Source organism: Brienomyrus brachyistius, chromosome 6 (genome assembly GCF_023856365.1).
Source record: "Brienomyrus brachyistius isolate T26 chromosome 6, BBRACH_0.4, whole genome shotgun sequence".
NCBI lineage: Eukaryota > Metazoa > Chordata > Actinopteri > Osteoglossiformes > Mormyridae > Brienomyrus > Brienomyrus brachyistius.
In genome coordinates this window covers 24,990,269-25,016,907 of record NC_064538.1, presented here as the reverse complement: position 1 = coordinate 25,016,907, position 26,639 = coordinate 24,990,269, and the positions used below count along the sequence as shown (strand labels likewise).

At 43.2% G+C, this 26,639-nt stretch overlaps 3 protein-coding genes across 4 annotated transcripts in view; 2 read left to right on the top strand and 1 right to left on the bottom strand.

Moving 5' to 3' along the window:
• The window catches only part of LOC125745423 (ataxin-7-like), a 36,417-nt gene extending 25,586 nt beyond the window's left edge, over window positions 1–10,831 (top strand). For both annotated transcript variants that reach the window (XM_049018312.1, XM_049018313.1), the window contains 8 exons: window positions 147–393; window positions 710–945; window positions 2,612–2,694; window positions 2,796–3,061; window positions 3,201–3,396; window positions 3,611–3,732; window positions 6,042–7,050; window positions 7,379–10,831. In XM_049018312.1, the coding sequence (XP_048874269.1) occupies window positions 147–393; window positions 710–945; window positions 2,612–2,694; window positions 2,796–3,061; window positions 3,201–3,396; window positions 3,611–3,732; window positions 6,042–7,050; window positions 7,379–7,396 (2,177 nt within the window). In that variant the 3' untranslated portion in view covers window positions 7,397–10,831. The remainder of the gene's footprint in view (window positions 1–146; window positions 394–709; window positions 946–2,611; window positions 2,695–2,795; window positions 3,062–3,200; window positions 3,397–3,610; window positions 3,733–6,041; window positions 7,051–7,378) is intronic.
• A 507-nt stretch (window positions 10,832–11,338) lies between these two features.
• LOC125745442 (26S proteasome non-ATPase regulatory subunit 6-like) lies at window positions 11,339–14,035 on the bottom strand. Its single transcript, XM_049018344.1, has 8 exons — window positions 13,706–14,035; window positions 13,077–13,282; window positions 12,716–12,861; window positions 12,404–12,623; window positions 12,191–12,299; window positions 11,904–12,072; window positions 11,676–11,753; window positions 11,339–11,566 (listed from the first exon to the last, which is right to left on the bottom strand). Exons 1-8 carry the CDS (start codon window positions 13,848–13,850, stop codon window positions 11,470–11,472), a joined length of 1,170 nt encoding a protein of 389 aa, XP_048874301.1. The 5' UTR covers window positions 13,851–14,035; the 3' UTR covers window positions 11,339–11,469.
• Window positions 14,036–19,928: 5,893 nt separating this feature from the next.
• On the top strand, window positions 19,929–26,232 carry LOC125745450 (periphilin-1-like). Its single transcript, XM_049018356.1, has 7 exons — window positions 19,929–20,049; window positions 20,841–20,936; window positions 21,754–21,842; window positions 21,920–22,113; window positions 24,701–24,786; window positions 25,474–25,581; window positions 25,814–26,232. Exons 1-7 carry the CDS (start codon window positions 20,047–20,049, stop codon window positions 25,988–25,990), a joined length of 753 nt encoding a protein of 250 aa, XP_048874313.1. The 5' UTR covers window positions 19,929–20,046; the 3' UTR covers window positions 25,991–26,232.
• The last annotated feature ends 407 nt before the right edge of the window (window positions 26,233–26,639 follow it).

The window sequence follows — 26,639 nt, the reverse complement described above, 5'->3', positions numbered from 1 at the left end:
CTCTTACTCCTCTTACTCTTACTCCTCTTACTCTTACTCCTGCTTTCCAGGCACTGCCTTGCTCTGGGTTTCTACAGGATTGTGGGTAAATTGGCTTGTGGCGTGACACATGACCTTCGATCTGCCCTCTCCCCCCTCCCCCACAGAGCGAAGGCACAGCTCCTCCAGCAAGCCCCCATCCTCCTCCATATCCACCTCCACGTTCCCCCTCTCCACTCTGCTGAACAGCTTCAAGGCTGGGGGCACCGGGGGTGTTGGGGGGGCTGGGCGTACCCCCAATAGTAATGGCTCTTCCTCCAACTCCAAAATCCCCAAACTGGCCAAAGAGAAGCTTGCACACGGCATCCACAACAGCAGGCCCATCCTGTCTCACAAGGTGCTTCCTGATAAAACGTAAGTGCTCATTGTTGGATTTTGACCAGTGGGTTATGGGTTCACGTCACCTGAGGAGCCCAGTACTTCAGGTCATTGCTGTGCTGACTGATATATGGCATAAAAACTGTCGGGTGTTGAAGTTACTGTGCAGGAACCTCCACTGCACGTGAGCAGAAACTACGTTTCCATGTTTTTATCATACTGCATAATGACAGTGACTTTATCTCGGCATTAGAGTCTGCAAAATGCCTCGGGGAGAGTTTGTACAAGGCTAGTGTTTTAGTTTGGTAGGGTTGGAAGATTTCTGTTCAGTGTCCTCCCTGTTCATCTGCAGAATAAGCCCCGGCGTGAAAGTGGAGAAGGCACCGGTGAAGGTGCTGGACACGCCTCCCAAGCTCATCCATGCTTCCCCATCCTCTACCACTGTGAGCTCCAAGCCCAGCCTTACCTCCATACCAAAGGCCGCCCTGCTGGCCCCAGGGCCCATTCCCAACGGCAAAGTGCTCCTGTCAGCACTGGACAAGAAGCAGGAGAACAGCACCAGCTATAAGAGACAGAAAAGGATATCTGGTCAGTACTGAAACTGTTTATTCCTCCGCTGCAGTCACAGTATGAGTAACCAATCAGGAACAAGAACTAAGCTACCGACGATCTGTGATTAGGGTTGCTGGGAGGTGCAAAGCAGAACAAGAATGGACATGAGAATCGTATTTTTTTTTCAGCTGTTTTTGTAAGCTGGCAATTAGTCCACTAATCGACAAAAGTAATTAACTAATTTGATAAATAACTGCAAAAAATTTTTTGCACTATTATAAAAGTAAACACTAAACATTTATTCAACATTGTATTGTATAATAAAGTACCGTAAGGTTTGCAAACTAAAAGCTGTTTCAAATACATCAAATGAGAAATTAAGGGCTGATGGTAAAAGCTGGACAATTTTAATGAAAGTAATGTAGCTCGAGCAACACTGGATTCTCAATCCTGTGCAGCTTCAGTTGGCCAACAGTACAAACAGTCTGAATAGATCTCAGGTTCAGGTACATAAGGTACAGTTACATAAGCGCAAACAAATATTTGCAGTATGGAGCAAAACTGGGCATCACTGGATAATATGGTATACAGCGTTATTTTCGTTGGGTGAGTGGACTGTTCCTCTTCAAAATACCATATGGCAAGGTAAGAGACAAGCGTGATAGTTAATGATGTGTTACAAAGAGGGATTGATGTTACAATTACACAAGTACACATTAGCCGTATAAAGGATTAAAATCACGGGACAATTTGTAGTCATATTTTTTACTTAAAAAAATGTTCTTGTCGTAACATTGCAAATGCACTAAAGTGTCCTCCTCCATTGTCCTGCCATGACATTGAGGGTCACCTGCCCGAGTCGCACTGGATTGGTTTCACAACGAGAGCCGTCACAAGTCAGGGTTCACTTAAATGAACTCTGAGTGAAAACACCACTTGACTTCACATTGCTAGTGCTGTTGGGATCTGATTTTAATGACACGCCAATATGATTTAGCATTAGTGCAGAGTTCAGTTTAAATAACAATTGAATACAGTGAATCAGCGCCAGCTAATATTTGCTAAAAATCAAGTTGCTGGCTTTTGTAAGGTGTCAGTCTTGGTCGTTATTGTCAGGCAATATTTAAACTTTATCAATATTGAGAGATAACAGCACCAGAGGTAAAGACACATGTAGTAAAATAATGGAGGTGATTATATTTGCCATTTTCTATAGCAGAGGATGAGGGATTTTGTCAAATCAAAATATAAGGTTTCAAAGTACTGACCAGCGACATCTGTATAGTACATTATTGAATCAGGACCGCAGAGCAATCTTTCGTTTTTCACAGAATAAAAAAGGCAATGTATTGTTATTCCGCTAATCTGTACCATCAAGCTCACCAAGTTTCACCACTGGCGAATGTTACCGGTATGGGCCATCAGACAGAAATCTATTGGTTATCGTGCTGCTGCCATTCTGCCCTTTCACCCACTAGTAGCTGGTAAGGGGCCTTGGAGTCTCCCCAAGCAGCCCACCGTGGCAGGGCAGCATCCTGGATGGGATGCCAGTCCATCCCTGCACACAGGCACTGTGAGCAATTTCGAGGTCCGGGTGGCCTAATTCCACGTCTGGGATCGTGGAGTCCCTGGAGGAAGCCGACGCAGGTCAGAGAACATGTGCTCCGCAATTGACTTTTTTTCTCCTACCCTCCTCCAACAGAACGAGAATTTAACGCGGATTTTCACTGTGGCGTTCTGGACCTGGTGACGCGGAAGCCATGCACGAGATCTCTGACATGCAAGGTGGGAGTCGAATCAGAGCCCCTACCGGGCACGGTGATGGGTTAGCGTGACGTGACGTAGCGGCCGGTCGCCGTGCTATAACCGGCCCACGTGTCCCGCAGACACATTCCTTAAGCCAGCGGAGGGCCGTTCAGGGTCGCAGGAAGCGCTTCGACACCCTGCTGGCGGAGCACAAGAGCAAGGCCAGGGAGAAGGAGACGCAGCGTACGTCGGAGCATCCCCAGCAACCACCCCTTCTCAGGGACCCCCACCCCTCCCCGTCACGCTTCGTACATGACCTCCACCAGGGGGCGCCAGGCAATGGCGCCTCCGAGGCCAAGCCCTCGCTCCCCAGCAAACCCAGACCTCACAATCAGAGTCTTCCAAGGTAGGTGTCCGGAAGCTTCCGCGTTCTGTTCGCCTTAAAAAAGGCACCTTAAAAAGCGGGATTGGGCTCCCAACAGAATTTAGTGTTTTATGGAGATGGACATGAGAATCGTCTTTTTTTTCCCATAACCTTTTTGAAGGCCGCACTCCTCCTCGCACCCCTGTGGGAATGCCCAGGGAGAGCCCGGCCTGCTTCAGGACTCGCCGCATCCCTCCACGGTGCCCCTCGATGGACCACCCCGCCTCTCCAGCGATGAAGGCGAGAACGAGGAGAAGGAGGATGGCGCAGACAAGCTGGACTGCCACTACTCAAGCCATCACCCCCGGCCGGCAGCTGTGAGTGTGCCACGCCTGGTTCAGTTCTATACAGATACTGCGCTCGGCCACTTTCCCCGTAAAGGGGGGGCTCTCTCACGCCCGAACCCGGAACGTCTTTGGCTTTTCCTACAATAGAGAGCCCATAAATGAAAGCCAGTGCCGGTAAGAATGGATGGTTTTGGGGTGCGTTTAGTTGGGTCTTGCGTCATTTGTTATTCCCACCTCTGCACAGTTCTGCACGTTTGGGAGCCATCAGCTAGGAAGGAGCTGCTTCTGGTTCAACCGGCGCTTGGACAGAGTCCGCTGTGCCCTCAGCGCTATGGTGGATCGACACATCAACACACACCTGTGGAAGTAAGCGAGCATTTGGTGTCTGGCTCTCTCGCCCCTCCCCCCATCTACCCCTGTGTCTGCCTGGCTCTCTCTCTCTCTCTCTCTCTCTCTCTTTATCTGTATCTGTCTAGCTCTCTCTCTCCTTGCATCTGACAGGACCCCCACCCCTACTTTATATTTTGGGATGAAATGAGCATATTTAAGGCAAAGAGAGTTTTCATGGATCTCAGTTTGAGTGAGTGTTCATTAGTACTCTGAGACAGACCTGGGTGTTTGAACTTCATTACTCAAACAAGCAATGGCGAAAATCTATATTATTTGGGCTACTATTAATCAATTAATACGTGTTCCCTCATTTTTGTTTTGCCTTATGACCATTGTTGCATAATGTAGAAAACAGGATCCGCCACTAGGGACAGGCTTCCCTGAATCTAGCCAGCAAGAGACTAGTGGCAAGAACAATGCGACAATACAGAAACTCCCAAAAACCTGAAAGGTGTAATATAGCAGTCTGCCCACTCAGACAATTTTATCACCAAAATTTGAGAATAGTGGAATGTTGTTGCTTTTGGAAATCCACCAAGATATTGTACATGATGTCTGGACAGAGTGAAGTAATAGATGCTGCCCAAGGCTAGTTACACACAGCCTAAACTGAAGCCAATATTTGATTGATGTTGATATGATGATGTTTAGGTTTTAAGATGCAGACGCGGAAGAGACCACAGCACAATTTTGTTTCGCCCATTTGTCAATTTATAGGTGTGTTTGTGTATTTATTTATATATATATATATATATATATATATATATATATATATATATATATATATATATATACACATAAATACACACACATATCTCTGCCATTAGACTGTCTCTTCCGCCCTTTACCTGGCTGGTTTCTGGTCGTTCCCTGTGTCTCCTGCTTCACTTTATTTTTCTGTCCTGCTGAACCTTGAAGCATCCTGCTGCTCAGCGTAGCCGCCTGCCAGCAGAACCACGATTAAAACAGGACTGGAAAATGCAGATGGGTTTAAAAATAGTGGTCTCTTAATTTTTTTTTCCCGTGGCTGTATTTCATTCACAAAAGCCTATCTTAGCTGTGTGTCAGTCATTTGTCAGCCGTCTTTTTGTGGTTGCTGCTGATATGTCTTGTGGGTAGTTAAATACATAAAAAAATTTTTTTTAATTTTTTCAGTTCCGCTCCAATTCCGATACACAACTGCCAATAACGAAGTCCGATACAAGAGCTTTTTTATTTTAATATTTTAATGTAATTAATATATATATTATATTCGTATATATAATACGAAAAATGTATGCCAAATGTTTTTTTATTTGGCTACTAGAAGCATACATAACGCACTGTTCCACCTCATTTGTACATCTTGTTTTAAGCCCTTATGAGGTATTTGTAGTTCGATTTGAATATCATCCAAGCTACGATACGCAAGTGGTGAATGTACACTGGCCTCACAATGTTTCTCTCACTGGTAACAGCATCTGTTGCAACAGCAGCCCCTCATGCATCACAAACTGTAGCTGGTGCGCAGTTAGCGACTCTCAAATCATCCATTGTTTTTTTTTTTTCCATGTTACACGCGGCGTCTCACACAATTGTGTGCGCTTTCTTTAGTGGGATTTTCCACTAAACGCTGCTTCCACCTCTCAAAACTTATTGTTTTTTTTCAAACCTATGCTACTAGTTCACGTTAAAAGCTTAAAATATTTCCAGATCGTCACCCACTTCTTTGATGATCTTCCACTCCCCCTACTGCGCTGGGTATGCACATGACATCATATCAGGGGCGAGTCATTGTGCTCACACCCACTGAGTGGGGGGGAAAAAACTAAGTGGCAGTGACAGCATTCAGCTTGAATGCCACAAAAAAACATGTCATAAGATTGATTGTACAAGTAGATTTTACGTGAAATAGGAGCTTTTTTAGAGACTGCCGGAAACTAAATAAGTATCAGACGTGGATCATTCACATATGGCCAATACCCGATCCGTCCAATACGCCTGGATCAACACCGATACCGATCCGAATATCGGATCGCTGCATCTCTATTATATATTATTACCTTCTCGTCATTATCCTTACAACAGTAGGCTAACACTGCAGGTTTCATCTTTTACAGTCAATTGCACACAATGGGTTTAGTAAACTGTGCAATGATGTGTTTCTCAGCCCTACCCTGTGATATTTGGAGTTCAGCACAACGAAGGGGTTGTCTTCACAAAAGCTTGTAAATTGTCGTATTAAAGCATTTTTGCAGCATTTAAGAAACCCTTTGATGCTTCATTACGCCCTTGATCTTTCCTAGGAAAATCCCGCCAGCACCAGAGGCGCTCTGCTCCCCGCTGCCTCACAGGACAAGCACAAGCTTGCAGCCAGTGCCCTCCTGCAGCGGCAGTGCGACCAGCTTCCCCTGCAGCGCCTCTCTCACCTCCTCTCCGGTGCTTGTCTCGCCGCCGTACGCACAGTCCTTGGACAGCAAGGCCGTGCTGTCCTACGGGACGACGCTGAACGCCCGTGTGTCTCCGGGAGGCGGTATGGAGCCGCCCGCCTACGGCGCGCCCGTCCGCCAGGTGTCCCTGTGGCCGCAGGTGCCTTCAGGACATTCGGCCGTGCCCTCGTCCAGCAGGTCCCCTAAGTCTAAACCCAGCAGCAAGCCGTTTAGGTCTCGGGACTCCTCTGGCACTGTGCTGACCTCCGCTGGCGTCGGCTCCGGGAAGAAGAGGAAGAGCAGCTCCCCTCTGCCCGCCCATCCTGTCTCCTCGCTGCAGTCTTCCTCCTCTTCCTCCTCATCTTCCTCGGGTACCTTCAAGAAGAACTGTGCCGCAACCCCTGGCACGCAGCACCACTTACTGATGCCACCCTCTGCTACCCACATTACGGGCCACAACAGTGCCCCCGCAGGCAGGACCAACTCTGTGGGTGTGAAACACGAGCAGCCAAGCAGGGGCCCCTCGTTGGGGAGCCCGGCCGAGTCCATCAAGCGCATGAGCGTGGTGATGAACAGCAGTGACTCCACGCTGTCCCTGGGGCCCTTCGTGCACCAGACAGTCACTGAACACACGGGCAATTCACATGGCGGCTCAGCACACGGCTCCTTGGAGCACCGGCTGGTAGGAAAGAGGCGCAAGATGCCCCTAGGCTCGGCCGGCATGGACGGAGGGAGCAGGGCACTCGGAGGAGGAGGAGGAGGGGCTCCAGGCTCCGGCAGGTCCATCAAGCTGTCCAAGGCGCCTACCATCAACAACATCCACGGCAAACATGGCCGCCCTATCCCTGGATTGCAAGGGCTTCCCAACAACTCCTTCATACAACAGGTGACGTCGCCCAGCTGACAACCTTCCCCTGATTTTATAAGGTTTCCCCCGTGTGCGTCGCCAGTCTGAGTGCTGCGGAATGAATGGGGGTGCAGTTGGCGGAAGCCGAGATGAAACATGGGTTAGTGTTAGTGCCGGAGCAGTCCTGCATGTCAGTGACGGTGCTTTTAGGAGCTGGAGCTGAGACAGGAGTCTTGCGCATGTAGAGTCACAGGTACTTAAGTAGGAAGATAAACAAAGGAGATGCAGGCGGATGGGAGCCCGTTGGCCCTTGAGGTAAGCTGGTAAAGCACGGTGCTAATCGGCGCTCGCTTTTCACCTCACGCAGCCAAAGGCGCGTCCCTGATGACGGCTGTGTGGCCCCCTTCCATGCTGAGCGCCGGGGCTGAACGCCGGCTCGCCCTCGCCACCATGACACTCTCCGCTGGATGAGGCCTTTCTGCCATCGACTGTTCCCGCGATCCTCAGGGGTGGAGATCAGACCGGAGCGTCGACGGCGCCCAGCGAGAGTTGCCCGATGAAAAGCCATGTCCGCCAGGAAACTCATGTCGCCAGGCAACCGGGCCAGGGTCTTGCCGGCGATGTGGACGGGGCTCGGTCACTCTTCCCTGGAGGGGGCCACATGCCCTGTGACCGTACACTGAAGATACTGAAGATGTGAGGTACGGGATAGGCCATTTTGGGCCTAGTAGGTGCAGAGTCGTCAGAGCGCCACCTAGTGGTGGGACTGGTAAGGTCCTGCCAAACCACTGGAATATTAAGGGACAGGCATAAACGACCTGAAACAAGCCTCTTGGGGGAACAGGACGGCCGGGGTATAAAACTATCAGGAGTTCCTGCCATTTCACACATTTACCATTTTATCGTTTTTATTTTGCGTGACATCGTAACAGAGCGGTTACTGCGGGTCCTGAAGTACCCTAGTGGTTCAGGCAAGATGGAGGAGTGGGGAGTGCAGGATGGAGCCCTGAAGAAGGGCCTGAGTGTGGGGCCGGTCCAGCCAGGAGCCGGGGCAGCTGGAGCGTGCAAGCGGTGTGGATGCAGGCATCACACAGGGCCTCAGCGACCATCTGTGTTCTGATTAAGCTTCAGCTAAAGGGGTCACATTGGGTCATCATGTTTCTCTTCATTCTAGAGAAGACCTGTGTTTGTGTGTGAGTGTGAGTGAAACACCAAACCAAACTGCTGAATTGGGAATTTAACAACCTCAGATTTCATTGTTACTGTACCACCTGGGTTCACGCCAAAATGCCAGCACACTGAGAACTGTTGGGCTAAACATGACGGCATGATTTTCTGCACAGGTTATGCAATTTTTTTTTTCTCCGCCTGCTGGCCAAAATCAGAGCACATTATGTAGAGGAAGTAGTTCTAGTAAAGCATAAAAATTTACTGTCAGTAATCTGTAAGATGGTCCTGAGCCTAGTCCCAAGTACTGAGCCCATCTTAACTGCACAACAGTTAGAATGTTAAATGTACAGATACAGAATGTCACAGCGATTCATTTCACTCTCAGCATATAAATTAAATGTTTACTTGTGATTAAATAATGATTCTCTCAGAATCCCCCTGCTGGGATTTTAATTACTCGAGCGAAACTCTTTAAATCAAAACAGTGTAAGCTTCACACATGCTCTCCTTCCTTTAGCGACGCGACAAAACTGGGAGTGTTGAACCTGCACATGCTTGGGGAGAGGACGCTTGACCTGGACTTGAATATGGCGCAGACTTGTATGTTGATATCCTCCCCATCCCACTGTAATGACCCTCTGAAGCATTTCGGCAGCCATCTGAATGTGGCCAAAGATCTGCCTGCCCCCGGCTGTTTAACTCCTGTAGATTTCTATACCATATTGATGTCAATCAACAAACGTAGCTGTAAATCAGTCCGTTTTTATTCTGTTTTGGGGTTTTTCTTGTATGTATTATACAGAAAATGAAATTCCAGAATATGTATTTTGTTAAAAAAAAAAAACTAAATTGTACATATTTAAATATGTATTTTTGCACAAGAATTTTTTCCTATCCATTTTGGTACAATTGAAATTCAATATGTATTTAGTCGAGATTACTTTTTTGTTTTGAAGTGGTTCACTGCCAAGCCAATAATGCAATATGCCTATAACACACACAGAACATCTCTTAGAAGCAAGGTCAGTTCCTTGGAAGGTAAAGTGCTGTCACTGGATCCCTGTTTGTGGTGTCTAAACACATTTCTGTGTTCCCAAGGCCCCTCTGATGCATTGCTTATTCAAAGATGTTTATTTTACAGCTGAATTTGACAGATGAAATTCTGCTGCTTTTCCAAATCCAAAGCTCCATGCTGGTTTCAGAATCAGGTCTCCAGTACTGGTGAGTCTAAGGGCTTTTGGACCGTGGCTAATGTTTAGTTCACCAGAGCACCTGTTACCCATTGTCCTGTGTGGCCTGTTGGAATTTCATGCATGTCAACACAAAGATCCGCAGGGTGCACTTAGTATATTCAATAATTGACTTTTTAAAAATGCATTGGAGCTGAAGCTAAATTGGACAGAGCTGCCAGTGTCTGGTCACCTGTCTGGTGCTGTCCCCAACACAGTACCTTCCCCACAGGCTTCCTTTCAATTGGTTTTTGGTTTTGAGGACAATTCGGGGTCAGTCCAGCATTTGCGGTCTCTGTTCTTATCTGTGTTACATGAGAGTTTGACTTGAGTGGTTCATTCAACAAAAAATCTCACTAGAAGTTGTGGTGGCCTTCGAAATGTCAAGACTGGTTTACGAACGAGGTTCTGAAATTGCACTTCTCCACCCTGTTGGCAGCTTGTGTAGCTCTTCAGTATGGGTAGGCCCTTAAGCACCAGACGAATCATGCTAACTAATCCAATGTAATCCTCTGTACCAGGAATATCGGTGGTTAACCAGTTCAAACTGGACCAGGGCTGAGGACGGCCACCTTAAATTTGGACCCTATGCAGACAGCAGTGTTGACAGCTCCTGCAGCACTATACCTCAGAGTGTAGGACAAGGACTGAAATAGGAAAGGAAGGGGGCATTTTAACACACAAGTGCAGCTTTTTTGCTTCATGGTTGCCAAACATTTCATTTGAAGCACTGCTCTTACTTTTAGTATCTTTTGCAGCTCTTAGAAAAAAAGTGCCTAAAATACTCATACTATGACTGTTTCCCATAGCTGTCATTCATTTTGTTATGACTTGAAGTTTAGAACTTGCCTTTTCTTACCCCAATCTGTCTTTGGCTCCCAATTGTAGTAAAATTTTGACAAGTGTCATAGTTTTTCAGGGGAGCCTAATAGTTAAATAAATGGTGGGGGAGGAGTTTGCCACCTTCATTAATCTGTTTAGACTACTGTTAATTATAATGCAGAGTTCTATCTAAATGATAAAACCTGATGTTAAAACCAGAATATGACCACCTGTGGTCTGGAATGTGTGAGCATGAAAGGCCCCCCTCCCCAATTTATGTCTGGCAAACCTACTTGTGCTCTACGTTTCTATACTCGAACAACAGATGTATTTGATTTGGCACTACAGAACTGTAATGTGAATCAACTGAGAGAAGCTTCTTTTTGGGAATCTTTATAAATGCAAACTCCACTATACGCCAAGTGTGTATAGTTGATTTTTGGACAAGTAATCATGCATCTGATCAGCTGGACTTTGTGTTGGCTGCTATATTCGACAAATGTAGTTGAATAGATTTAAATATTTAAAGATTGTATAGCCTGTTTTGTAACAGTTTTCTGTAAATAAAAATAATTTATACTGTTATTTATACGTAAAAATTGGCTAACCTCTTTCTTCAATACTCGTCAGTACTTTTTTCGGGCTGGAAGGATACAGTATGTAACTTGATAACCTTGCAGTAATCTTTAACAGGCATTACCACAACCAAAGGGCACAAGGGTGCTTTTCTTATCCAATCTGTTTAGTACTGATCTAATGAGCCACTGTCTTTGCTAACAGGAATGAACAATATGGTGTTGGTAAGCCAACGATTCTGCCTCACAGGGGTGATGCATGGGGGCTGGCTGCTGAATAATGTGATATACAGTCATATGTGTGTCCTGTTACACCCTAGAGAATTCCTGTCATTAGACAAGCTGTATATATTTACTTTCACAAGAGTGAGTAAAAGTAGGAATTGCTTCAAAATGAGGCATCCATTACCTGCAAGTGAGAGAACCACCCTCAACACTAAACTTAAATGGCCAGTCTGGGTTCAAGTTTTTCATATATCCAATGTAGTAAAGAATGTCTTTGAAGGAAGTAATATTTGTCAAAAGCAACCGTTCCTGTTTGTGGAAAATATTTATTATATACATAAAGTTTAAGAAGCCCCCACCCTCCCCCAGGGAGGCAGCCAGTCCTGGACGCGAGGTCTGCACTGCCCCTGACCTTGAGGAGCAGCAGTCATACTAGGTTACATGTTGATGACTCTGGATAGCTTTTGGACTCTGTTCAGCAGCAGATCTCCTTTCTTTATGGTTTCCTGGTACTGCCAGTTCTTACTGTCAGGCCTAAAAAAAAAAAAAGCTGAAGTTACTAAATTAGCCTTTGAAGACCAACACATACTGCTGGAAAAGAGCCAGTCAATGGATATTTTTCGTCATTTTGAGAATACTGCACCTGTTTGTCTCAACAATCTCATTGACTTTATCAATTTTGCAGTGGAGTCGACCGGCTGCAATAAATCGTGAGAGTTCCCTAAAGAAAAGAGTGGATTGTTTAGGTATTAGGCAAGACAGAACAGGTTTAGGATATAATTTGTGCTACACTTGTATGATCCACCCAATCCTGGAGACACATTCAGTGCTATTCCTTATGAACAATTCAATAGCATGAGCAGGAACTTACTGGTCAATAAACTCCGGGCTAACGCCAAAGGCCTCGGCCATGTAACCCAGTGTCAGGGAGCGGTAGGACTCCAGCAACTGACTGTAGGCCAGGATCCGCATCTCACGCACGTAGAAGCGGTAATGAGGGGCAAAGAGCCAGTTTTTCTTCATCTCCTGCTCCACTGCAGCTGCACGAGCCAAGAGACAGCTCACGCACCTGGAGTTCACTGGTTCAGGCAGCCATTTTATGCTTTCTTAAGGGCCTGACACATTGAACTAATGTCAAAGAAAATGCTGTTTACTCACCCAGGGACTGAAAGAACACTGAATACCTGCACTCATACAGAGAGAACAGGTACTGACGTACACCGGGAAGACTGTGCAGCACCTCCAAAATCTCTGCACCCTTTATTACCTGTAATTAAAACATACAAGGGCAGGTTGTTAGATGTGACCTCTGTCCCTAATCCAGCAGAGCACCTCCATGAGCCCCAGCAGCAGCGAGGTATGGCCACATACCTTCTCCCGAAGGTCCGGTCTCTTCAGCGCTATCATGCTGACGTACACAGTGAATGTGACAAAAGTTTTGTAGTCCATCAGCTCATAGGAGGTGAACGTGGACACGGTGTCCAGAAAGAGCTCTGCAGCCTCCTTGAAGTCCCTGATGGCCAGACAGTAAAGTCCCTGGTATACTTTCAAACGGTTCCTCCTGTCCCAGTCACCGCCTTCCTCTATTAAACTATGGGGAGAGAAACGTCAAGCAACGGTTTCAGGTAAACACTTTACTGCACTTGTTCAGATGTGTATATATAGACATCAAATCCTCCTTACCTTTTTGCTTTTTCAGTATTCATTATTATGAGATCGCTGTCCATGTAAAACAGCCCAATTCTCAGCAAGTAAAAAACAATATCTAATCTATGTCCCAGAGCAACCGTTTTGTCATAAGTCTTCCTGAATGCTGTCAGTGCTCCTTCCTATATAAAGATAAAAAAGGATTTTCACTTCTAAAACAAGTAATGTCTAACGCAGAGGTAGGCAATCTCATCCACAAAGGGCCAGTGCGTTCAAATACAGGTAAGGACTCATTAGCTAATCAGTCCTCTAATTAGGGAGTTGCCGCAAAAACCGAACTAACATAACATGTTATGCTGATGGGTAACCACATTAAGTAGCTGCCATTAGTACCTACCTTGTCGCCAATGCGAATGAGGTATTCGGCTTTGGCCATCATAGCGTCCCGGATTTCACTTTCGCCGAGGTTCTTTTCGGCATCCTCCAAAACATCGTCCAGGCGCTTCTGTACCTCATCATTCTCCTTCTTCATTTTGTTCAACAGGTCGGGGTCCACCTGCCACTTCAGCTCTTTGCAGATAACTTCGTAGTAAGGTGCCATGCCTGAAGTAAGCGTACGTAGGCAGGTGAAGGGGAAGGACGATGACTGACAGGGGAGCTTGAGAACTTTTACACACAATTTACGCAAGTGCATCAGATGTGTCTGCCCCACTGCAGGCAGGCAGGCAGACACAGACAGACAGAGTCCCTAACAAAGCCGAAACACAATCACACCAGCACAAGCATCCCGAGTAGCAAGTTACAGAACCTGCCCACAGTACTTGGTTCCATGTTAAATCCAACCTTTTCGCTACTAGTAAGTCTCAGAGTAGCTTTTTTGGCAGGCCGAGGTTTCATAGGAAGGTTTTGTGAACTTTCGGTGGCAATTTACTCTAATTGCCTAAAATGACGCTGCAAATCTGAGGAAGAAAAAAAAAGTTATAGCGAGCCCCTAAATAAAATGAAACTTCATGCTTCTGTACTCACTGTTATGTTTGATCGCCTCCATAAGCTCCGTTTTAATTTTCACATCTTGCCTGCATTCATCAATCGTAAGCAAGAACTTGAGCTGGGCGATTCTCAGATCGGGGTTTTTAGGCAAGCCCTCTTCTTCCAGATTTTCTAACGGCATTTTAAGTAACCTTGTAAATCGCTGCTATGAACAGACGCGACAAATTTTGTCGACGAGGACCACTTCTACATGTAAAATATGACAAAGCATAAAAAAATACTAAATGCCTTATTTCATATAACTCGGCAGCATAATCTCTTCTTTTGATTACACCGGAAGTGAGTATCCTCTTCCTACCTCTTTTCCTTTAAATAAAGGAGAAATATGGACCAAAATACATGATGCTGCCCCCTAGTGACCGCGTTGTCCGGATCCCGACAGCGCTTTATCCGATGAGAGACGAGACGAGACTTAGTTCATTTACTTTATTGATCCAGAAGGAAATTTAGGCATCTAGTACCTTTCACATATAAAAGGCTACAATGCAAAAGAATAATTGGAAGAAGAATACGATTGACAAAAGTGATAACAGTACCAATAATTAAAGATGATGATGATAAAAGTGAAAGATATACTTTGGTAGCATTATGCTGTACTATATCAAATAGTATTATGCTATTATTTATGTATTAGTTAACCACAAATTAAGTCTTAGGTACACCGAACACTTTGATCACACTTTACTGTCAGCATCACACTGATTTATTATGCTGTATGTCGAAATGCCTGACATGCTTTAACGCTTAATCTTATAAGGTATTTTAGACTCGCAATGCCTGCTTACATTACATTAGTTTGTGTTTTTTAGACAAGTTATGTATTTATTTCTTGGATTATCCGCTTTCAGTTTCAGTCCATAAAAATGACAATAACATTTTCGGTAAAGTAGCGCCGATCGACAGATATATCTGTCGAAACGCAGTAAGGTGGGACAAATCGACGTTTTTGAGCCATTTTTTCATGTACATGTACAGTTGTCTGTAAATAAAACTGCCCGTGTGCCATTGAGGACATTTGCCTCTGATTTGGAACTATTTGTTGTTACTTTATGGGAAAACAGTATTGAGATTATATATATATATATATATATATATATATATATATATATATATATATATATATATATATATATATATATATACACACACACACTGTATATCGCGGTTAAGCTAAAAATATCGAGATATGATTTTTGGTCCATATCACCCAGCCCTACAGCCTATGATATAAAAATGTGCCAGAACACACAATGCATCGCAGTTTGCTGCATATGGGGCTGTGTAGCCAGACATTGGTCACAGTGCATGATGAATGCTATCCATGGCCGAAAGTGTCTACAATGGGCATGTGAGCATCAGCACTGGACCATGGAGTAATGAAAGAAGCTGACCTGTTGTGATGTCATGATTCGTTACGTCATGCGGACAGCTGCCAGAGTTGGCAGCAGGATGCACTATGGGAAGAAGACAAGCTGGTGGAAGCACTATGATGCTCTGGACAATGTTCTGCTGGGGAACCTTGGGTCCTGGCATTCATGTGGATGTTACCTTCACATGAACCACCTACTTAAACATTGTTGCATACTATGTACAACCCTTCATTGCACCAGTTTTCCCAGTTGCAGTGGCATCTTTCAGGAGGATAATACGCCCTGCCACACTGCCAAAACTGTTCAGGAATAGTTCAAGCTGTTGACTCCAAATTCCCCAAATGTCAATCCAATTAATCATCTGCGGGATTTGCTGGACAAACTAGTCTGATCAATAGAGGCCCCAACTCGCAACTTACACGACTTAAAGTATGTGCCACTAATGTCAGATACCACAGGACACCTTCAGAGGTCTTGTGCCTCGATGAGTCAGAGCTGTTCTGACAACACGGGGGAGACTTGCACATATGAGGTAGGTGGTTTTAATGTTATGGCTGATTGGTGTATAGTCAGTTTGTATACTCACTGACTACTATGAAGCTAAAGCTTTTCTCAGGGGCAGACATCTGATTTATATACCTATAGCATCTTACAAATAAATTCCTTTCAACCTCAAACTCCAGGCCAATCCATAAACCTGGCCAGAGTGGATGGATGGATGGATGGATGGATGGATGGATGGATGGATGGATGGGACAAATAAATATGAAAATTCCATTCACATGCATGCAGAATATTAACTATCTTCAAATACTACTGTGACATATAAATGATCTGAAGCATTTACTGGTGTTTACCTTGGGGGATGGTGTGATGCTCAATGCCGCAGGCCTCTCTGCCTGTGATCAGGTTGCTGGTTCATATCCTGTCTTGGGCAGAATAGTTACATCTCTACTGGGCCCTTGAACCACAACCTTAACCCCCCCCCTCCCCTCCCCCCCTCAATGCTTAAGGGGTGCCAGATCCTGCACTCAAATGCCAAGCTTCACTATCAACTGTATATTTCTGCATGTCCTAAAGGGGAGCAAGATGGAATATGGGAAAACTAAGGAATTCTATTCTGTCTGTACTCATACTTGTGAAAATGGCAGTTAAAGCATCATGATTTCATTCATTCATCCACTTTTACATGAGAAAGCACAAGAAAAGCCAACAGCACTGAGCAAGCTCTAAAATGCTATCACACATTGTAGGGTACATTGCGCTAACACGCCCACAAGGCTTCTCAATATAGCACTGTTCTGTTCAGCTGAATATTGAAAACGACATCACCCAGGAGTTTGGTGGCCTTGAGCAGAATTATATATACAATTGTGATCTAGTTACAGTAAAATTTCACACAATCAATTTAAGCTTAATGTATGTCTCCATGTGTGTTGATTTGTCATATTATCAGCTGTTGCCCAACAGGTGTATGTTGGTAACAGGTTGAAAATGTGAATGCTGTTTATACTGGAATAGCAGAATTTTTTGTCATGCTAATATCAGTATAGTATGCTATATGTGTTGCAAGCCTGAATGGCAAGAATGGATGTTTATTTACAAATCAGATGATGTTGACCAAAAAATACATGAATTATCTTGTGTTCATACTGTCTGCAATGAAATAAAAGTTAAGGGACATTTGTGAATTACTGCTTTATTTTTTTATTCACATTTTCCACCCTGTCCCAACTTTTTCTGATTTGGGGTTGTACATAGGAGTGCAGCGAAAAGCAAAAAAAACCAAACCAGCACACGTGTCTTTAAAAGAACTGATACACCAGTTAGCAGAAATATATTCATCGTTTATCAGACCACTTTCAGTGAAAAGTCGTTTTAATTTTACAGTGCAAGCAACCACTGGGTGGCGTTTAAATGTTACATGCAAATACATTTATTAAGCTGGTGCTTTGTACTGGAAGAAGAGGCAGCCCCACTCAAAAAGGCAACTTGCCTGGATAAAACACAGGTTAGACAATAAGAAGTCACTTTATATGTACAGCGTCTCCCTAGGTTACGATGGATTGTTCTCAAACTGTTCTCATCTTCTGCAGTTTGAATGTGGCGATTGGATATCATAACATATGCCATTTTGAATAAGAACAGATGTAGCCAAGTGCCATAAAGCACTAATGGAGATGTGGAATATGGTCATGTAAGTACTTCCATAATTTTGTATTTGCAATGCAACAGACACTAAGCTTGAAACAGACTAGCATATTAGCTAGGTAGCTAGTGTAGCTATGCTTAAGGCAGATGGTTAATGTAGCAGATATATTTTGTGTTACAACCTGTACTTACTTGGCAGGCGGTTTGAAAGTCATGAAGCGTCTGAGAGGATGTTCAAAATGCTTGATCACCACATTGTTCATTTAGACTTCAGATAGTTCCAGGAAGTGCTTGGCAGGCAATTTGAATGCATTAAATACAGAAACAGAACAGCAATGTTTGGTAATTAATAGTTAATAAATGCATTGATTTTATATATATATATATATATATATATATATATATATATATATATATATATATATACACAGTACAGGCCAAAAGTTTGGACACACCTTCTCATTCAATGTGTTGTCTTTATTTTCATGACCATTTACATTGGTAGATTCTCACTGAAGGCATCAAAACTATGTATGAGCACATGTGGAGTTATGTACTTAACAGAAAAAGGTGACATAACTGAAAACATGTTTTATATTCTAGTTTCTTCAAAATAGCCACCCTTTGCTCTGATTACTGCTTTGTACACTCTTGGCATTCTCTCGATGAGCTTCAAGAGGTAGTCACCTGAAATGGTTTTCCAACAGTCTTGAAGGAGTTCCCAGAGGTGTTTAGCAAGGGTGCAGGTGTATGTTGGTATGCTCCAGTATGGGGATGCTGTATGGGGATGCTGTATGGGGATGCTCCAGTTACTCACAGTGCAAATGTAGGGTTACCCCAGTGACACAGAGAGGAGAAAAGAGTGGCTCAAGTCAGCGGGAGAAATCTCACTATAACTAAAAATTCCAGCAAAAAAAATTCAAACACTGCATTTACACTTTTTTCACAAAGACCACACCACTCGGAAGCTTAATGTTTGGTTTATTAAAGATGAAGGACAAAAAATGGCTTGCAAACCCCAGAATGCAGGTTGATAGTGAACGCTGGATGAAATGACCTTCCGCACCACTGTGTGTCCTCCAGTGTGATTTGCTGCCTTTTCCCCTTCAGGGCCGTGTGCACACTTGTTGCCGTCAAGCAGCATGCCTGCATGGGCGGATCAGGGAGATGGTGCACCCCGTGTCTACCAGAGCCCTGCAGGGTGTCCTGTCCATCAGGCAGCTGACATGCAGGCCATAGGCCTGGCCACGCTGGCCCACTCTGAGTGCAGCTGCAGGGGTTGGATTGACCTGCGTTGTGGGTGGCGTCATCCGCCTGGCATTTTCTGGCTGCTGTTTGGGGTAAGGGTGCAATGCTGGAGTGCAGAACTTTTGGGCAAAGCGTCCCAGTGGAGACGCCGTGCGCCTCTGGGGTCAAGGTTGCTGGTGACGTGCAGGAATGGCTGCGCAGCATCTTTGCCCATCTCCTCTTCACTGGTGGCACAGGCCTGGTTCCAGGGCATTTTGTTCACGCAACCTGAGCTCTCAGATACAGCTTTTTCCTTGCAACTCTGCCTAGAAGGCCTTGGATCGCCTCTTCTCTGCTGAAGATGACTGGTGTGAAGTGACCCGCAGGTACTATCTAAGCTGCCAGTTGAGGACCTGTGAGACGTCCGTTTCTCAGACTAGAGGTTCAGCTGTATCGATCCTCCTGCACAGCTGTACAACAGGACCTCCTGCATCTCTCTCTCTCCTGGTCAGAGCCAGGATGTGCTGTGTAGTGTAATTGAGTAGTGGCCAATTTTGTAAAAATGTACAGTTTCTTGGCAATTGCTCACATGGAATAGCCTTCATTTCTCAAAACAACATTAGACTGATGCATTTCTGAAGAAAGCTTGTTCTTTCTGGCCATTTTTTGAGATAATGATTGATCCCAGCTCACGCTGCAAACACTCAAACAGCCCAACAAAGGCCAGTTTTACTACTTCTTAAAACAGCACAATGCTTTTCACCTTGCTAACAAAACCAGATAAGGGTTTTCTAATGAAGAATTAGCCTTTTAACATCATAGCCTATAGTAGTATTACTTCATATAATGTGCCATAGGCAGGGGCGCTGTAAAGGGGGGGTAAACGATGACGATTCTCCGGGCCCATGACTGAGAGGGGGCCCAGAGAAGCCCCCAATAAACTGTGTTGGGGGCCCTGTCAAGATTCTTTTCATGGGGCCCAAAATCCTTAGCAGCGCCCCTGGCCATAGGTACACAGGAGTGATGGTTGCTGAAAACTGACCTTCGTATGCCTATATAGATTTTCACTAAAAATCAGTTGTATGCAGCATTACCAATGTCCAGATTACATTTTTAATAAAGGTAATTTTACTTTGACTGAAGCAAAAAGCAAGGATAGTTGTCAGTCATTCCAAACTTTTGAACAGTAGTGTGTGCCTGCCCAGGCCCTGTATGTGTGCATTTACAAGCATTAACCAAAATTAACCATTATCAGCACTGAATAGAAAATATTAGCTTAATGTTTCACCTTTTAATAACTGATATTTGATTTACATATTCTGGATATTTCTGGTGTTAATATGCACAAAATATCTCTCAATTAAATAAGACGTTGAAGTATACTTTTTTCCTTTAAATAGTGAGTACTTCAGTGGATTATGTGTTTTCATATGCCGAAATGTTTCGAAATCGAAAGTGAAACTTAGGTTTTGAATTCTTCCTCCTCTTTCACTACCTGACAGTCAGAAAAGGAACAATAATCATTGGAGACGTCGGCGCAGCTTCCAGCATTACGGCTCTGGTATAAAAATGGTATGAATGATTTCGAGATAACTCTCCAATATACTACAATATGAGCTCGATATAGTGTGTATTTTTGTCTTTCCTACGATATCATCATTATTGCACGCCTGAACGTAGGGCTTGTTCTAAATGAAAACAACCGTAATTTTTAGTTTTGCTTTCACACTTATTTCTTAATAATTTCCGCGAAACGTACGGTTTTTCGGGCATCTTTTTTTGCAGTCCGCTGCATGCAACAATTATAAAAAGCGTTTTCTTCTTAATTGTACTTTACCTTTCTGCTCCGAAAAATAAATCACGTGGTTTAATATCAAATCAAATCAAACATCAGTAATTTATTCCGATATAATGCGGTTCAAGCCAAGTAACTGCAGTTCATGAACACTCAGTGCGATAAGTCAGTAAAGCTTTTCTGTCGTCTGGTTTTCTAATTAAATGGCAGACATGCTCATTGCAGTGTGTGTGTGTGTGGTTATGTATGTATTACATTGTGGGGACTAAATGTCTGCACGAGGTGCTACAAACCTGTTATTTTGATGTTACGTGGACCATTTTTTGTTTTGTGTTTTTTTGTTTACCAAGGGGAAATTCCAATTTTATGAAAATCTATTACTGCAATCAAAAAACTAAAAATGCCAAATGTTTTCGTTTGGTTACTTATGGTTAAGGTTGTTATTGTTGAAATTAGGGTTTTGCCATTAGAAATGAATTGACGGTCCCCACAAAGATATGAGTACAGGCCTGTGTTCGTGTGTGTTTATTTTATTTTTTATTTATTTATGTATTTTTTTTGCTTTCAGACTACATTGCAACAAAGACAAAGCGAAGACAAATCCTGTGGCGGCAGGAAAAAGTCCAAAGAACAGAGAGATAGTTTCGCTAAACGTGACCACAAGGTGCATGCGCTGTATTTATAACTTATGGGCCGTTCTGCATATATGTCACAAAATGCATTTTTAATGCATGTGCAGTATGGAAAACTTTGAATTACTTAAGTATTAAGAGATTTTTTCTTGCTTGCTTAATGCTTTCTCATGAACTGACAATGATCTGTAAACAAGTAACTATTCCGTTAGCGAGCAGAACAGATGAAACTCACAGGAAACAAAGTTACTGTGGTATATTTAAGGCAGAAAAAAATGTGTTAACTTTTTTTGTGGGCAGGGGGGTGCAATTGTCAGAGAATATGTGAGAAATATATTTATAAACATATTTTATGTACAGAACTGTGCTAGTCTTGGGAAGTCAAAGAAAATGTTTAAAGCTATTTTTCAGCGTAGTAAGTGTATATTTGGTCAGAAAAAAAAAATCATATTAGAATGTATGCAAATAAACAGTAACACAATAAAAAATAAAGCAAAATTTCTCCTCTTCTACATGCAGTTACTGATTATCTTGTTGGCTTGTTTCAGTTCCCAAACCTCTCCCCTGGGGCACCCCAGTCGTCCCATGTATTCATTAAATTTCACCAGCAGCTCAGTTAAAAAATTAACTTAAATAGTGAAATAACTCAATGAGGTACTGATTAGTCAAACATGGCTGGTGTACTAGTGGTCACATCAAAAAATACAATAGTATATTGAGTACAATAGGCAGAATAGCCAGATGTCTAGGTAAAGCCAGCTCTGACTGTGTAGTATAAGGAATTAGTTGTGATGTCAAAAAAAAAAAAAAAAACTAAAAATTGTTTTTATGTAATTTTCAATCATGTAGAAAGATAAGACACCTTTCAGAAAAAATGAAAATGGCTTCCATGCAGCCCCATTTAGACCAAGATATGGCGGAAGATTTTTCAGATCACGGTAAGTATTCCGGAACTTGTGTACCACCAAAATAATATTCTGAGAGTCGTCACTTTCCTGTGTTTTTCCTTTTTCAGGTTCATGAAGGATGAGCGTTTGTTTTGGAGACCTGGGTTCAGCTTTCGGTTCCAGAGGCATCATCCTATGGCAGGTGTGAGGACTTATCACCAGCCTTTCAGAGGAACTGCAGGCTTCCACTCCATTACCTCCCAGTCTGCTTGTGTGAATAATAGTGGGATGGACTGTAAAGGAATGTCGAAGGACCAGAAAAGTAAGTCTTCTATTAAGAAGCGGCCATCCATATATCTTGCAGTCTAAAACTGCCATTTAATGTTGTGAACACTCATTAGGATTTAAGAGGTGGCAGTCTTTGCTTGTGAGGAGTAGGTTTGTTGTTGTAAAAATGGTTGCCAGGGCCAGAAGTGTACAACAAATGTAACAGGCCTTTATTTGAGGCAGGCATGCATTAGAGGCAGGTCTTTACTTACCTAAGTCTCAGAAGTAATAGGCATTTGTTTTATGCAGGCCTGCATTAGCTTTTGCTTGAGGCAGGCTTCTATTATGGGTAGGCCTTCATTTTTAATTCCCTCTGTTCTTTTTTTAGCAGATCTCTGCTAATACAAATACAAAGTGCCAGTTTGAACCCTATTAAACAAACTGAGTACATTTATTTGTAACTATTCTTTTAAACTCTATAATGGTAGATTACAGTATTGCAAGGGCATCAAAAATTTAAGAGCTGGCTAAGGATATAAGTAATTGCTTCCTAAAAGTATATTCTTAAAAGTCGATTTTCCATAAGCGTCATGTAAATCATAGATACAATCAGTTTAACTTGTGTGAAATATGACCATGCGTGTACTGGAGTTTACTGTAAATACGCCAAGGTGTAATAACACAAAACACGAAACATTTCATGAGTTTCTACAAATATTAACATTAATAGATATTTCTCTTTTCATAAATATCTAACAACTATCAGATTTAGTTGCAAGCAAAGTCTGAAAAACTGAAACGCTACTGTATTGCCTAAGTATGGTGCATGTATATTTCTATCTGAACTCTAGATGTCGCTTTTTTCTGTTTTTCTCCAAAATGCTCCCATGACCCCTTTAGCTATGTTCTATTTATGTTGTTTCTTTATAAATCCTAAAATCTTCTAGTATAAATATGCGTATGAATGTTTCTCGTATATTTCATCCATACAGAGCCTTTATAAATGAGCCCCATAGAGTTTATCCAGCCTTATCTTTGCATTTTTTGTCACCGGCCTGCGTGTGGGATCCCGCCATTATTTGTTCCTGTTGACCACACCCCCAGTCGTCATCAGAGACCCAGCTTTTAACTGAATTCCAGTTGCTTTTTGAAGAAATGTGGTGCTACTACTGCTAATGATAATAATGATAACAAAGAACAATGATGATGAGGATAATAATATAATAATAATCTTCAGACAGCTTTTGCTGATGAGGCTCTTTCTGAGGTCACAGTTAGAACCCGCCTATCAAACATCCCTCCAAGAGAAGACTCTGTATCTTTCGGGATGAGGCCTACCAAAGCCTTTTGGATATATAATCCCATCTTTTCTGTGTCTCAGCCAGGGCCTCTGACCAGTAGGACATACTCTGAATAGCTTTAATGTAGTTCAGCCAGGTTGCATTCTTCTGAGATGCCCCAGTCATTTGAGCTAACTGCTGCTGAGTAGAAGTAGCAGCATATCTGTTTAGAAGTCCTTCCACATCTCAAAACTCCTCATCCTGTCACTATCTGGCAGGCCTATAGAAAAACCACATTTCGGCCTCTTATTATCAGAACCTTGTCTTTCTGGTAATTATCCAGCACAAGTGAAGAAAGAGATATAGATGCAAATCAGGGGCTTCTAAGCGCATGCAGACTGTTTTTGCATCTTCCCATGAACCCTCGTGCATCTGGGCAAAGGAGAACAATTGGGGCATTTTTCATGGCCAGGCTGGAATTTGCATTGCGGGGCCATAGGCCACTCTGCCAGTCAATACTGTTTACTGTTCTACCACCTATACAGCTGATTGTATCCTCTTTGATTGCCTGGCTTGGCTGTATATGCATCAGACCCAATCAAAAACATGGACTGGCTGTGAGTGGGAGAGGGGGGGAGTGATCAACTGGGCTGTGACCCACTGATCAGAACAAACAAAGAATGATACTCCATGCTATTAAACACTATATTCTTTTGATTATTTCTGTCCTTTCCTTTTGACCAGTTTTCTCAAGTAAGATTTGTAACTGGGCAGGCCACTTTCTTTCAACAGCACAATGTAGTGTAATGTGGGGCAGAGTGATCACATGGTATGTGCCTTTGACTCAGAGAATGAACGCATAAAAACGGTTTGAAGGGGGAGAGCAAATATAATGTTTAACTTTTGATATCTCCATTAGTATTTTGCTCTAATAGAGTGGGTTCATCAGGAGAGACTAAGACTTTAAAATGGCAATATTCTTTTTCTGATTATGGTATTTTCTTGTGCAATGGAGCTGTAAAGTCCCTGAGGAGGACTCTGAACAGGTTGCTGTATGTGCCTTTGGGAGATTAAATGGTGACTCATGGGTCTTGCGTAAATGCCAGCTGATGGTGGGACTGCACAAGTAAGCAATACAATTCTATGCTCTGAGGCAAATGCTCTTAATTGTACTCAATGGATTTGTCCAGGTTATGTAATGTTTAAATTTTACTTAGATAGTATGAGCCATTTGGATTCTGTTGGAGTGGCAAAAGCCATAACGACCGTGCACAGCATAAAATGGACCACGTGAAAATGAATCATGGTCAATGTACCAAATGAGATGCTTGACCTTTCCCTATATGTGTTATTGTTTCCTAGATTCTCTTCAGTCATCCATGAGTTCAACACCAGCAAAAGGAAAGGAGCCTCTCTCATTCACAGTACAATCCAAGCTGGTGTCTCAGGTAGGAACGTTGTTGCAGGGGGCATTATGTCCAAGTGCAGTTCCAAGATCACTGCAGTTTGCTCACAAGCCGACAAAGGAGCCATCAGTTTAACTTTGGTGACTGCATTTGCATTTCATTTTGACTTTCAGTTAGCATCCAAGCGATATGGTCTTGAAATTATTGTCATTTGTTTGATAAAAAGAACAGAAAAAATGTTAGCTAGCACTGGCTTATGCAGCCTAGGACAGTGTGGGTGTTTGGCTATGAAAGAAAGACAGATAGCATGTTTATGAATATATAGTGTTTGAGAAAATTAAAAGGAGTATAGTTACAACCTTATAAATTGATACGTCTACAATTTTTCATTTGTAGCTGAATATTGGATTGATTATCTCTCCATTTATCTATCCATAGATCCATCCATAACCATTTATGCAGTGCAAGGTGACAGTTAGCCTGAGACCTGTTCCAAAAAGGGCAGGGAACATGGCACACCGATTTATGATTCTATTATTCCCTATTAGAGCTGTAAGGGTCCATTACATGCATTTGAAATCTGCCATTTAGCTATATTGATTACTCATGGCTGAGCACTACGTACCAAAATGATTAAAGAGCTCCTGTTTAATACAGGCTTGCATGGCCATCAGATTTTGGTCTCTCTTCCTGAGCATTTCTCATGTCCAGTTTTACTACCTGACTCAGGACTCACAAGACAGCAACGACGCTAAAGAGCAGAACATCCCAGCGTCTGTTACGAGGGCAGCCAGGCGAAGTCGGGCCATCCAGCAGAAGAGGCATGAGATCGAGGAGGTGGGTGTCTGCTCCATCAATGCCAACAGACATACAGGAGAACACGTGAACTGCCAGTGTGCAAAACCTGCTCACAATGGCTGCCACACACTTTATGTATTAGTGGTTTTAGAGGACACGAGGCTGCACGCTGGTTGCTGAAGCTCATCACTTCCTGTGCCATTTCCAGCAATTTAGACCTTCCGCCATTTGCTCTAACATTCTCTTTCTTAAACTCTATTGCGATGAACAGGTCTACAAGCAGGACTGTGACACATTCGGGCTTGTGGTGAAGATGCTGATCGCCAAAGATCCATCTCTTGAGCACCCTATTCAGGCATCGTTGCGGGAGAATCTGCAGGAGATCGGCCTGCGGTGTGCGACAGCCATGCAGCAGTTTATTCACGAGTACGACTTGGTGCATCCATGACCCTTGATCTCATACGAACAGTTAGATTTTATCTCACTGGCTAATGGGTCTGTTTTTGTCTGTCTGGGTACCTGACACTGCTGTCAGTAATGTAGCTTAAACCTAAATTGTATTCATCCGTTAAATATCCCACAAAAAACAGCCCAGATGAAACAATGTTTCTTTTTTATATATATATATATTTAAACAGGGATACATTTATTCTTGCCACCCGATTATAAATAAAAGTGTATTTAACCTTGTGTTGACATTTAGATCTATTTGGTTCATACAGAGTTTGCATTTTGTTGTCATGGATACCTGAAGATTATGCAAGCCTCCACAATGTACATGTAAGAGCAGACATGTGATGGATCTTTCAAAGATCATTGGTCGATTTTCCCTTTTTCTGCACTATCCCTCTCAGCAATGGAGACAGTCGTGTGGTGTTAGTGTATTTACATGCAAGAACCATATGTGGATTGAAAAAAACACAACAAACACTGGCTAAGAGAGATTTTAATGTTGTACCCCAAGACTATAATATAGAGATTGACGCAATAAATTAATGTAGCCAGTATTTTAACGTACATGCTAATGAAGATACATCCCTCATTGACACCTTCATGTTCCATGGAATACCAAACTTCATTTCCCATGTCTAAAGGTT

Bases quoted from the DNA above. Each gene is read 5' to 3' on its own strand.
- LOC125745450 (XM_049018356.1), top strand. The intron at 20,937-21,753 runs GTGCATGCGCTG...TCAATCATGTAG, and splicing joins TCGCTAAACGTGACCACAAG to AAAGATAAGACACCTTTCAG. The intron at 25,582-25,813 runs GTGGGTGTCTGC...TGCGATGAACAG, and splicing joins AGAGGCATGAGATCGAGGAG to GTCTACAAGCAGGACTGTGA.
- LOC125745442 (XM_049018344.1), bottom strand. From the start codon at position 13,850: ATGCCGTTAGAAAATCTGGAAGAAGAGGGCTTGCCTAAAAACCCCGAT. The intron at 12,624-12,715 runs GTAAGGAGGATT...CTCTCCCCATAG, and splicing joins AATACTGAAAAAGCAAAAAG to TTTAATAGAGGAAGGCGGTG. The intron at 11,567-11,675 runs GTGCAGTATTCT...TTTTTTTTTTAG, and splicing joins GAGATTGTTGAGACAAACAG to GCCTGACAGTAAGAACTGGC.